The 12667-nt window shown below is 43.6% G+C and overlaps 1 protein-coding gene across 8 annotated transcripts in view; it reads left to right on the top strand.

Moving 5' to 3' along the window:
* Positions 1 to 12667, top strand: part of PCNT (pericentrin) — a 133157-nt gene that overhangs the window by 90849 nt on the left and 29641 nt on the right. For all 8 annotated transcript variants that reach the window (XM_027041348.2, XM_027041350.2, XM_027041346.2 and 5 more), the window contains 3 exons: positions 909 to 1100; positions 9346 to 10059; positions 10885 to 10987. In XM_027041348.2, the coding sequence (XP_026897149.2) occupies positions 909 to 1100; positions 9346 to 10059; positions 10885 to 10987 (1009 nt within the window). The remainder of the gene's footprint in view (positions 1 to 908; positions 1101 to 9345; positions 10060 to 10884; positions 10988 to 12667) is intronic.

Genomic DNA, 12667 nt, shown 5'->3' with positions numbered 1-12667 from the left:
AGAGTTTCCAGAGGGTGGCTTCTGGTGCTGTAGAGAGAGGAATCTGAAGCTCGTGGCTCCTGGGTGCATTTCAAGTCCCTAGAACCTCAGGTCAGAACATGTGTACACAGTGGAACCTGGGGCTGCACTAGTTCCTATACTTTTAAACTTCATATCTTTGAGAGTGATTGAAGGTTTTCAAAGCCCTATGATAGGGAACATTAAATGATGCAGAGATGGCTTTGTTTTAAGAGGCTCCTTGCATTTTCCTCTCTGGCCTCTATTCAGTTACTTTGTTGTTGTTGTTAAGTTTATTTATTTTGAGAGAGTGCAAGCAGGAGAGAGGGAGAGAGAGAGATTGAGAGAGAGAGGGAGAGGACCTCAAGCAGGCTCCATGCTCAGCGCAGACCCCGACCCGGGGCTCAGTCCCACAAACCGTGATGTCACGAGTCGGGTGCTCAACCGACTGAGCCACCCTGGCACCCCTCAGTTGCTCTAATTTTTAACACTCCTCTCCTGTGTAAAACTTTTTAAGTTCATTTCAGTTTGGTCCTGAGAACTCCAGACTCTCTGCCTGCTGCCCCCTGCCATCTGCAGCTTGTGTGGAGCCGCTCCCGTTGGCCCGTGCGTGGTGGGGTTTCCTGGCTGGTGCCCGTGTCACGGCGAGCACGTCCTGGCCTGCTGTGGCAGGGAGCAGGCCGTGTGTGCAGTGCTCCCCTCTGGTCTCCTGTCCTTCGTGATTTAGGAGACGGGGACTTGCTGATGCCACCTGTGGACCTTCCCTCGGGGCCCTGCTGGCCAACATGCAGGCTCCAGAGCTCCGGGAAGTCCCAGGCAGCCCAACGACTGTGCTCCGTGTGCGTCGTTCTTCCTGGTGCTTTTAGCTCTGCCTTCACGAGCGTCATCCTTGTTTTCTCCGCTTATTGCAGAGTGCAGTTAACGGTGATCTGCAGCCTGCCAAAGCCCCGGTGACGCCAGACCACCCAGGTCCAGACAGACAAGACCGCGTGACGTCTGTGCTCGCGGCCTGCCAGGAGCAGCTGGAGTCTGAGCTGCTCTTGGTGAAGAGTGAAATGCACTTGAGAATGGACGACCGTGGCAAAGTGCCGGGAAGGATGAAGGTACCTGGGCACACAGCACGTGGTGCTGAGCGGGCATAGACCAGTGTTACATGGATGGCGGCTCTATTGTGTTCTCGGAGTGGTCTGTTCACATCTGTTTTGAAGTTTCCTACATGTTTTTTTGTTTTTTGTTTTTTTTTAGGTATTCTCTAGAAATGCACATTTCCCATGGTCTAGCCTATGAAAAATGAGCAGTTACTTCTCCCTTAGTGATAGCAGTAGGATTTAACTGGACTCTAAGGTCTGTCCCTAGGGTTTTCTGTGTGGGGACAGCTGCTCTGTGGCTCAAGGCCTTTATCACCAGTGTTACTTTGAAAGCTCGCATTTATTTTTTGAACCTCAGGGGTTTTCCCTGCATATTTTGACTTTATGCTCCTGGCAAAGAAGAGCATAGTAATCTGGAACGCAGCAGTTTGAGCACTCTCGTCACCAGGGCAGAAACAACACGGGAGCTGACTTCTCTTTCCTGGGCTGGGGGCTGCACATTGGCCCATCAAGTGTTACAGGGTCAAGGTGTTCCGAAAATCAAAAGTGGCTGGTTTAAAGGTTTTCCTAAAGGCAGTGGCAGAGTGTGATTAGACCCTGGCTCTCGAGCCTGCCAGTGTAGACGTTACACAGTTCGGCAGGATGTTCCAGCTCTGCTTTTCTGGGAACTCTCCTGTGGCGTGCCAGGTACACCGCATCCCTGTGTAAAGTCTGCAGGTTCTGAATCGTGCAGGTGTAGGCCCAGGGACTTCAGGCCAGGCCCACACACCCGTGCCTGCGGTTTTGATCGAAGATGCCTAAATCTGGTTTTATATGTTCATCAAATCCCCACAGGAAGTTTAATTCCGTTTGGAGAGGACTTGTTCTCTAACTCTGTGTAGCAAACATATCTCCATGCCCTTTTGATAAGAACATTTGTTTGAATTTTTAAGAGGTCAACCCCATGATTATGCTCTGGTTGCAAAATTCTTGGAAGTTACACATGGACAAGGGAATGCCAAATTCATTCCATAAATCACTATTTCATATTTTTCTTTTTTTGTTTTAGGTTTTTACTCAAGTAATCTCTACACCCACCCAGTGTAGGACTTGAACTCATGATCTTGACATCAAGAGTCACATTCTCTTCTGGGGCAACTGGGTGGTTAAACACCACCAGTTAGGCATCCAGCTTCAGCTCAGGTCATGATCTCGAGGTTCGAGGGTTCAGTCCCTGCGTCGGGCTCTGTGCTGTCAGCTCGGAGCCTGGAACCTGCTTCAAATTTTGTGCCTCCCTCTATGTCTCTGCCCCTACACCCTTGCGTGTGTGTGCACTCTCTCTCTTTCAAAAATAGATAAACATTAAAAAAAAAAAAAGTCACATTTTCTTCTGACTGAGCCAGTCAGGTGCCCCACAATTCTATATTTTTCAGTGTTTGCATGTAGAAGTTTCCAGACTTTATTTTCCTCAAAAAAGAAATGCTTATGTCCTCAGTAAATTACCACAGAAATAGGTTATGACAGTGTGTGTGTGTGTGTGTGTGTGTGTGTGTGTGTGTGTGTGTGGTAAAATACATATAATGTAAGAGTTACAGATAACAGTCATTTTTTTAAGACTTTTTTTTTTTTTTTTTTTTTTTAAGTAATCTCTCTACCCAGCATGGGGCTAGATCTCACAACCCTGAGTTCAGCAATCACACACTCCACTGACTCAACCAGCCAGGCACCCCACATCTTAACCATTTTTAAATGTACAGTTCAGTGATCCTGCATACACATTAGTGAGGTTGTGTAACTAACTATCCACTTTCATACCTGTTGTCATTTTATAAAACTGAAACTCTGTACCCATTAAACAGTAAGTCCCCATTATCCCCACTTCCCAGCCCCTGGCAACCACTGACTCTGTCTCTGTGATTTTGTTTATTCTAAATATTTCATAGTGGATCGTATAGTCTTTATCTTATTGTGACTGGTTTATATCAGTTAGCTTAGTGTCCTTGCAGTTCACCCCTATTGTAGCCTGTGTCAGAATTGCTTTCTGTCTTAAGACCGAATCATAGTCCATTTATATATATGCCACGTGTTGCTTATTCATTCACAGTCAGTGGGCACTTAGGTTGCTTCCACATTTTAGCCATTGTGAAAAATGCTGCTGTGAACATTGTGTATAAATCTCTCTTTGAGACCCTGCTCTTGGTTCTTCTGGATAAATATCCAGAAGTGAAATTGCTGGATCATATGGTAGTTCCATTTTTAATTTTTTGAGGAATCTCCATACTGTTTTCCATGGTGGCTGCATCATTTTACCTTCCCGCCAAGAGTGCAAGAGGGTTGCAAGTTCTCCACGTCCTTGCCACACTTATTATGTTATGTTGTGTTGTGTTGTGTGTGTGTGTCTTTATAGTAGCCCACCTAATGGGTGTGAGGTTGTATCTCATCGTGTTGTTTTTCTTTTTAATTTTTAATTTTAATTCCAGTATAGTTAACATATAGTGTTCTGTTAGTTTCAAGCGTATCATTACAGTTTTTATTTGCTTTCCTCTAATGATTAGTGATAGTGGACATCTTTTCATTTGCTTGTTGCCCATTTGTGTATCTTCTTTGAAGTAAAACCTATTCAAGTTCTTTGCTCATTTTATTTTTTTTTTAGAGGAGCCCCCCCCCCCCTTTTTAAGCTTATGTATTTTTGAGAGAATGTGAGCAAGGGAGGGACGGGGGGGTGGGGGGAGACAGAAGATCTAAAGCAGGCTCCACACTGAGAGCACAGAGCCTGACGCAGGGCTCAAACTCAGTGAGATGTGAGATCATGACCTGAGCCGCAGTTGGACGCTTAACTGACTGAGCCACCCAGGCGCCCCTCTTTGCTCATTTTAAAGTCAGGTTGGTTTTTTTGTTGTTGTTGAGTTTTAGGAGTTCTCTGTGTATTCTGGATATTAATCCCTTATCAGGCGTAGGATTCACAAATATTTTCTCATATTCTGTGCACTGCCTGTTTACCCTGGATGGTGTCTTTTGAGGCACAAATTTTTAAAATTTTCTGAAGTTTAGTTTGTCTTTTCTCTTGTTGCCCATGCCTTTTGTGTCATATCCAAGAAATCATTGCCAAATCCAATGTTGAGAACCTTTTGTCCTATGTTTTCTTCGGAAGCTTTATAGTTTCAGTTTTAGTCATTGATCTATTTTGGGTTAATTTTTGTATGTGATGTTAGTTAACAATCCAACTTCATTCTTTTGCATGTATGTGGGCACCCAGTATTCCCAGCACCATTTGCTTGATAAGACTGTCTTTTCCCTAGTGAATGGTCTTGGCATCCTTGTAAAAAATCACCTGACCATGTATGTAAGGATATACATCTGGGCTCTCTATTCCATTGGTCTATATGTCTGTTTTTATGCCAGTACCACACCGTTTTGAGTACTGTAGCTTGATTATAAGTTTTAAAATTAAGTAGTTATAAGCCCTTCAGCTTTGTTGTTTTTCAAGATTATTTTGACTCTTTGGGTCCTTTAAGATCCCACATGAATTTTAGGTTGGGGTTTTCTATTTCTGCAAACAGTGAATTTTGATAGAGATTGTAGTGAATGTGTAGATTGTTGGTTCGTATTGACATTTTAACAGTATTAGGTCTTTCAGTCCATAAACATGAAACGTGTTCTCAGTGGTCTTCCTTAATATCTTTCAGCAATATATTGTAGTTTCGTTGTACAAAACTTTCATCTCTTTAGTTCAGTGAATTCTTAATTAGTTTCTTCTGTTTTGTTGCTATTATAAATTGTTTTCTTAATTTCCTATCCGGATTGTTCATTGTTCATGTATAGAAATGTAACTGATTTTTGGATGTTGACTTCATATATCCTGTGACTGTGCTGAATCGATTTATTAATTCTAACAGGGCTTTTTTGTAGAATCTTTGTTTTCTATTTATGATCATATTATCTTGGAACATACGATATTACTCGTTCCTTTCCAATTTGGACACCTTTTATTTCTTTTTCTTGCCTAATTACTCTGGCTAGAACATCCAGTACTGTGTTGAAGAGAGGTGGTGAAAGCAGGCATTCTTGCCTTATTCCTGATTTTAGAGGAAAGTCTTTCAGTCCGATACCATTGAGTATGATGTATGGTGTGTCTTTTTCACATATGGTTTTTTATTATGTTAAAGTAGTTTCTAGTATGTTGAATGTCTTTATCGTGAAATGTATTTTCTGTCAAATGCATTTTGTCAAACGCATTTTCTGCGTCAGTTGAAACGATCATGTGATATTTTTCTCCTTCATTTTGTTAACGTAGTGTATTACATAGATTGGTTTTCTTATGTTAAACTATACTTCCATTCCAGGAGTAAGTGCCACTTGGTTACACTGTATAACGTTTTTAATATGGTGTTGGATTCTATTTGCTAGTCTTTTAGGATTTTTGCATCAATGTTCATAAGGGAAATTGGTATGTAGTTTTGTTTTTGTAGTGTCTTTTTCTGTCTTTAGTATCAAGATAACGCTGGCCTTGTACAGTGAGTCAGGAGCAGTTCTCTTTGTTTCTGTCATATAAAGGACAATGTAGAGAATTAGTAGATAATATAATATCCTCCTTAAATATATTACATATAATATCCTCCTTAAATATGTGGTAGAATCTACCAGGAAACCCATTTGGGTTCTTCATTTTTTTTGGAAAAGTTTGAGAAGGATTGATATTCTGTCTTAAATGTTTGATAGAATTCACTAGTAAAATCATCAGGTGCAGGGCTTTGTTTTGTTGGGAGATTTTATTTACTTTTTATTTTCCTTTGTCTCTTAGAACCTTTCTTGGTTTAAGTTTATTTTGTCTGATGTTAATATAGCCATCCTGTTCTCTTTTGGTTCCTGTTTGTACAAAATAACCTTTTCTGTCCTTTTACTTTCAACCTATTTGTGTCTTTGGGTGTAAAGTGAGCTTCTCATAGCCAGCATATGGTTGGATCATGTGTTTTTATCCATTCTGCTATTCTTTTTGATTGGAGAGATTCATTTACATTTGAAGTAATTACTGATAAGGAGTCATATGCTTTTTTCATTTTGCTGTATGTTTTCTATATGCCTTACAGCTTTTTTTTTTGTCCCTGATTTCCTGCATTATTGTATTCTCTTGTGTTCAGTTGATATTTTATAGTGAAATGTTCAAATTCCTTTCTCATTTCTCTTTGTGTATATTCTATAGCTCTTTGTGGTTATGTTAGCGATTACATTTAGCATCCAGCATTATAACACTCTGGCTTGAATTTATACCAGCTTAACTTTAATCACATATAAAAGCTCTTGTTCCTGGGGCACCTGGGTGGCTCAGTCGGTTAAGCGTCCCGACTTTGGCTCAGGTCATGATCTCACAGTCCGTGAGTTCGAGCCCCACATTGGGCTCTGTGCTGACAGCTCAGAGCCTGGAGCCTGCTTCAGATTCTGTGTCTCCCTCTCTCTCTGACCCTCCCCTGTTCATGCTCTCTCTCTCTCTCTCTCTTTCTCTCTCTGTCTCAAAAATAAGTAAATGTTAAAAAAAAAAATTTAAAGCTCTGTTCCTTTATAGCTCTGTCCCTACCCTTTTTGGTTTTTGGTGTCACAAGTACATTTTTATACCTGTGTGCCTCAAAACAAACTAATGATTGGGTTTTTTAAATTTTTATTTATTTTTTAACATTTATTTATTTTTGAGAGACAGAGCACAAGTGGGGGAGGGGCAGAGAGAGAGGGAGACACAGAATCCAAAGCAGGCTCCAGGCTCTAGGCTCTGAGCTGTTAGCATAGAGCCTGATGTGGGGCTTGAATCCAGGAACCATGAGATCATGACCTGAGCCGAAGTCAGACTCTCAACAGACTGAGGCACCCAGGTGCCAATTTTTATTTTTATTTTATTTTTTAATTTTTGTACCCCTAAGTTTTAATTTTTAATTTTTATTTTAGAGAGAGAGAGCATGTGTGAGCTGGGGGAAAGGTTAGAAGGAGAGGGAGAGAGAAAGAGAAGGGAAGGGAAAGAAAATCTCAAGCAGGCTCTGCCTGATGCGGGGCTCAATCCCACGACCCTGGGATCATGACCTGAGACAAAATCAAGAGTCGGACGCTCAACTGACTGAGCCACCCAGGCACTTCCTAATGATTTTTTTTTTAAATCCATTAATCTCTTAAGTTATATAGAAAAAATGTGGAATTACAAACTAAAGCTAACAATAACACTAACTTTTAAACTGATAATTTTTTAAAAAAATGTCTCTTATTATATATTTATTTAAAGTTTATATATTTTTAGCAGGAGCGAGAGCATGCATGTGCATGAGCTGGGGAGGGGCAGAGAGAGAATTCCAAGCAGGATCTGTGCTGTCAGAGCTGAACATGGGGCTCAATCTCATGAACTGAACTGTGAGATCATGACCTGAAATCAAGAGTTGGACACTTAACCAACTGACCCACTCAGGCGCCCCATAAAAAACATGTATTTTTTAAATCGTGATGAAAGCACAATGTGGAGTTGCAAAGCACTATTACAATAGAACAAACATTTTTAGAAATTCAAGTATAATTAACGTACAGTGTTCTATCAGTTTCGGGTGTACAAAATGGTAGACTAGCTTTTATTATATTGTGCATGCACTTACCTTTACTGAGATCTTTATTTTGCCACATGACTTTGAGTTACTGTCTAGTGACCTTTTATTTCACTCTGTAGCACTCCCTGGAGCATTTCTTGCAGTGCAGGTATAGTGGTCACAAACTCCTTTAGCTTTTATTTATTTGGGACTATGTTAATTTCTTCCCCACTCTTAAATGACAGTTTTGCTTCATATTGAGTTGACAGATTTTGAGTTGACAGATATTCTTTTAGCGCTTGAATATATTGATGCACTGTCCTCTGGTCTCCAAACTTTATGATGGGAAATCTGTTGGTGATGTTTTTGAGGGTACTTGTATGTGACAAGTCATTTCTCTCTGCTTTCAAGATTCTCTGTTAGTGCTCTGTTAGTATAGTGTTGATTATAATATGTTTTGGTATGTGTCTCTTTGAGTTCATCATATTTGGGGTTTGTTGAGTCTCTTGGATGTTTGTATTCATGTCTTTCATCAATTCTGGGACGTTTTCAGTCATTATGTCCTCAAATAGTCTCTCAGCCGCCACCGTTTCCTCTTCTGGGACTCCCACAATGCATATGTTGGTATGCTTGCTGGTGTCCCAGGGGTGTCAGTCTGTATTCACCTTTTTCAATCTTTTTTTCCTCAGTTGTCATCATTTCCATTTATTTTGAGAGTGTGCAAGGAGGGGAGGGGGCAGAGAGAGAGAACCCCAAGCAGGCTCCTTGCTGACAGCAGAGAGCCTGATGCAGGACTCGAACTCACAAACAGTGAAATCATAACCTGAGCTGAAATCAAGAGTCAGATGCTTGAATGACTGAGCCCCTCCAGACGCCCCTTCTTTGTTCTTGTTTTTTAATTGTTGTATGCTGTCTCTGTGCTGAGGATCTGCTTGAGATGTAAACTTCAGGTCTTCTCAGATCTTTTCTTAGCCTGCACCTTTGCCTGGGCACATGTAATTTCTTCTAATTTCTTCTGTGTATGCAGTTGTCTTTGAATGTTCTAGTTTTTAATTTCTCCCCAGAAAGAAAACAGAGAAAAATGCTGTGGTAGAAAAAAAGGTCACCAGCCCTTTAAATCTCCTGCAGGTCACTTGAGCCAGAGGGGGAGGGGCTATGACAGTGGTCTCCCACCTGTTTGCACCTTCCAGATCAGAAGCAGCGGTGGGAGCACAGACCCCCCCCCCACCCCACCCCCATTTGTGGGATAGTCCTATGCCCACCGTGGCTCCCACACGTTGTGTGTAAGCTGCTCCATGAGTAGGTGCACCACCAGCCTGCCGAGGGGCTGGGGCTGGGAGACGGGTGGCTGCTGCCGTGCTGAGAGCTGCAGTTTCCCCTCCAAGCCTTCCCCTGGAAGTTGCAAGCCTCGGACAGACTCCAGAGTTACAGCAGACAAGGTGCTGCCGGTGCCGTTGGTGCCCAGGTGGGAGACAGGTTCCTGGGGCTTCCTGCTCGGCCACCTTCCCAGAGTCCTCTGCAGCATTCACTTTGCAGGCAGAGTTCTCAGCTTTGGTTCTGTTTTTCATGGAATTAAAAAAGCTTGAAATCTCAAGAGTTGGAAGGACCCGAGGGCTTCATCATGGAGGCTCATTCTTAATTGCTCAGACAGCTTTGAAATTGGCTGATAAATACTTGACTCTGTAATTCAATTATTTTACTTTATACGTGTTCTTTTCCACATGCAGAATAAAGAAAAACTACTGGAAGATTGTCAGCTGCAGAAAGTTGGTCTCATAAGTCAGGTGAAAGAACTTCAAGAAAAGTTGAATCGTCTGGTGCATTCTGTGAACTTCCAGAACAGTGAGACAGAGGATTTCAAATTTCAGCAGCCATTGGCATCTTCACATGCTTTAGAAAATAATTTGAGTGACAGTTCCGGTAATGGTGAAGAAACTGACAAATTGCCTCTTGTTGATGCATTTCATATTGATAAAACCACGTGTGATCTAATTGACCTTAGTGGAAATCAGGATTCATTGGTAAGAAATGAAATGCCAAATGTTCCCATGGAAGATAGGGTTGATTTGCAGGATGGATCACTTTGTTTACAAGTGAGCCTGCACAGTGGCTCCCACGACCTAACCCATACCCAGGAGCCCGGTCCTGTGAAGAACGCACTCAGGGCAATGGACCTGTCTTCCTGGAGCTCACCTGAGGTTGTCAGGAAGGACTCGACCCTTGAGCCTGCACCCAGCCTGCCCTTGACGCCCTGCTCAGATGCCCTGAGCTTGGATGCCTCTGTGCAGGACAGGACAAGTGCCTCACTTCAGGCTGACGAGTTGGACCTGCTTTGGTACCTGGGCGGGTCAGCGGCAGGAAAGGCCTCCAGGTGGGCAGAGTCTCCATTGGTTGTAGACAGGGCTCCCTCCACTGACCACCATGTGCGGCGGACGGCCGTGGTAAGTGTTCATCCCTGGGTGGTGCCCCGGTTCAGCGTCTGTGGGATGCCCAGGGCCCCAGTGTGTTCCCATGGGAATGTATTTGCAGGGCCCACAGTATCATAGCTGCGGCCATTGTTGGTTCATCTCCTGACAGGGCCTGTGGGCCAGGTGTAGGTTCGCACCCGACAATCCCCTGGTCAGCTTTCCGCAGCGCCAACCACAGTCCATTGTAATGTGAATAATTAGGACTTCGGTTATTCTTACAAACACGTGCCACGCATCAGTCCTACTCAGACACTCCCGCCAGGCCTGCGCACACTCACCAGTGCGGACCCGAGAAGTACAGTCGTAAACCCATCTTCCTGTGTAGTTTTTGTTCAGGTTCTTTGGCTGGAATCTGTTTCCTGGATGTATTTTAATAGATTATACACATAATACTAATTTATTTCAAAAACAATTATTTTTGAGATAAATCATATCTTCTTACATAATAATTTTGAGATTTTGCATATCCTGGATTAGATACAATAAAAACCAACTAACAGAGGACTTTGTTATTTGAGATACACGTATATTACCATACACACTACCATAAAAATTACCTTTAATCTGAAATATTTGCTGTTGACTTCTTTAAAATAATCCTAGAGAACAGTGGCTGGGTTTGTTTAAATTCTTTAAAGCCCATGATTTCATTATGTCCACAGGTGTGAAACATGTATTGGGTTCTGTACGGGTAAATGATAAATTCAGACCTTAGAAAGTTTCCCTCTGACCAGTTTAGTTCTGTGATGTATTAAGTTACTATTTGACGACCGTTTAAAAACCTGCCTATTTGAACAGGAGAAAGATGTTGAAGATTTTATTGTAACATCTCTTGATGCTCAAGAAAAGCCCAGATCCTCTCCTGTTGGGTTCGAAGGAAAAAACAGCAGAAGTGATAATGGTGAGTCAGTCTTTTTAACTCTAAGGTTTTAGGGGACAGAACAGCATGGAGGCCCCCGGCTTGGCGTTCGCTACACTTGCCATGCGCACTGGCTGTGCCCGTCTGCGTCTCTGTCCTCTGTGCTCAGTGGCACCTGGAGGCCTGATGTTGCGCTACTCTGGAAAGCTTGGTTGTGCACTTCGTAGAGTGCGGTCCCTGCACTCAACACCCAGACATCCTCACTGGCGCCCTGCACGGGAGCGAGGCTGTGCCGTGTGGGCCCCGAGAGGAGACCCTCACGTTTCCGGCGGTTCCTGCATCTTCCTCTGGATGTTTGTAGCAGGGTCGTCGGCATGGGGGTCCTTGAGAGCGCGCACGGTGACGCCGTGCTCTTCCTGGGGCATCAGGGCAGACAGTGCGCGGCGCCAGCGTGGACCCCTTGGCAGCGGTGTCTGCCAGATTTTATTCTGAGTTTTCCTTTTAGATTGCTTGGTGTCAGGGAGCGGGGATGTACTCGGAGACCACGTCTGTGGTCTCTTGTTTCTCAGACTCGGACACACCAGTGTTAGCCTCCTAGTAATGATTGTTGCCTGCGTCATCATTAGGATAGTTGCCAGTCATGACCTTCTAACCTTGTAATTTTTTCTATAATTGTTGGCTTTTGATAAGTCCATCGCTTCAGGAGATGTTTCAGCATTTTTAAAAAAAAGTCATCATTGGCTTAATTCAGTGCCTTTTAAAACTAGACCGTAGTGAAGTACAGTTCATGGACACTTCAGCCTGTGCAGAATAGGGCCAGCAACGTTTTAATTTCAGTTTTGAGTTATTCCATGGAGTAAGTGCCCGGAGTGGTTCTGCACAGTGCCTTCCAGCCTCCCCACTCCGAACCACTGTTCCCTGGGGATGCCCACGTTCAGCTTCCAGAAATTTGTTCTGATACGGATTTCTAAGTCACATTTGCTAGTTACAGAACATGTTTAAACTTCTGGCTGCCAATTTCTTCTACTTTCCTTCCTTGTTTTTCTAAGGTGGCCCCGTTGTCCCGCTCTGTCCCCTCACCACAGAGCATGTGTGTTCTGAGCACCCCTGTCAGATTCCCGCAGACCTTCTGGGACCAAGGGTCCTCTCCCAGACAGCTGGTTTCCTTTCTCCTTGCTTCTTCCTATTCTCCATCACGGGTCCTGCCCATGCTGTCTGTAGGCATGGGCATGCACTGCCCACATGACCTTCACCTGCCCACCTGACCTTCATGTGCTGTCTCTGCTTGCCTGGTCAGACCCCATGTCCCTCCTTGGTAGTCCTAGTTTTGACAAAGTGCGTTCTCTAGAAGCATTTGCAGAAAAAGCATGTGTGAGATGGGTTTTCTGAGAATGTCTGCACCTTCTTGATGTTTGTTGATAGTTTGGGCTTGGTGCAGACTCATGGGTGACAAGTCATGTTCCTTCAGACTCCTGAGTGCCTGCCTGCCTGCCTGCCTGCCTGCCATCCAGACCCTGATGTCACCCAGCACCACGGTGGTCCCTTGCCGCCAAGCACCTGGGCGCAGCGCTGCCGGCTTACCGGGAACAAGTCCTTCTGCCCAGAGTGCGTCTTCCTTCTTCCTGGGATGTGGGTCACTTCCTTGTGGCTCTCATCTTGCCATACTTCCTGTTAATCACTGGACTCATTTTCTTATTTTCTCATTTTTTCTGTTTCCACTTC

The sequence above is a fragment of the Acinonyx jubatus genome, chromosome C2 (genome assembly GCF_027475565.1).
Source record: "Acinonyx jubatus isolate Ajub_Pintada_27869175 chromosome C2, VMU_Ajub_asm_v1.0, whole genome shotgun sequence".
NCBI classification, from domain to species: Eukaryota; Metazoa; Chordata; class Mammalia; order Carnivora; family Felidae; genus Acinonyx; species Acinonyx jubatus.
The sequence above is the reverse complement of the archived record's forward strand: the minus strand, read 5'-3'. Positions and strand labels throughout refer to the sequence as shown.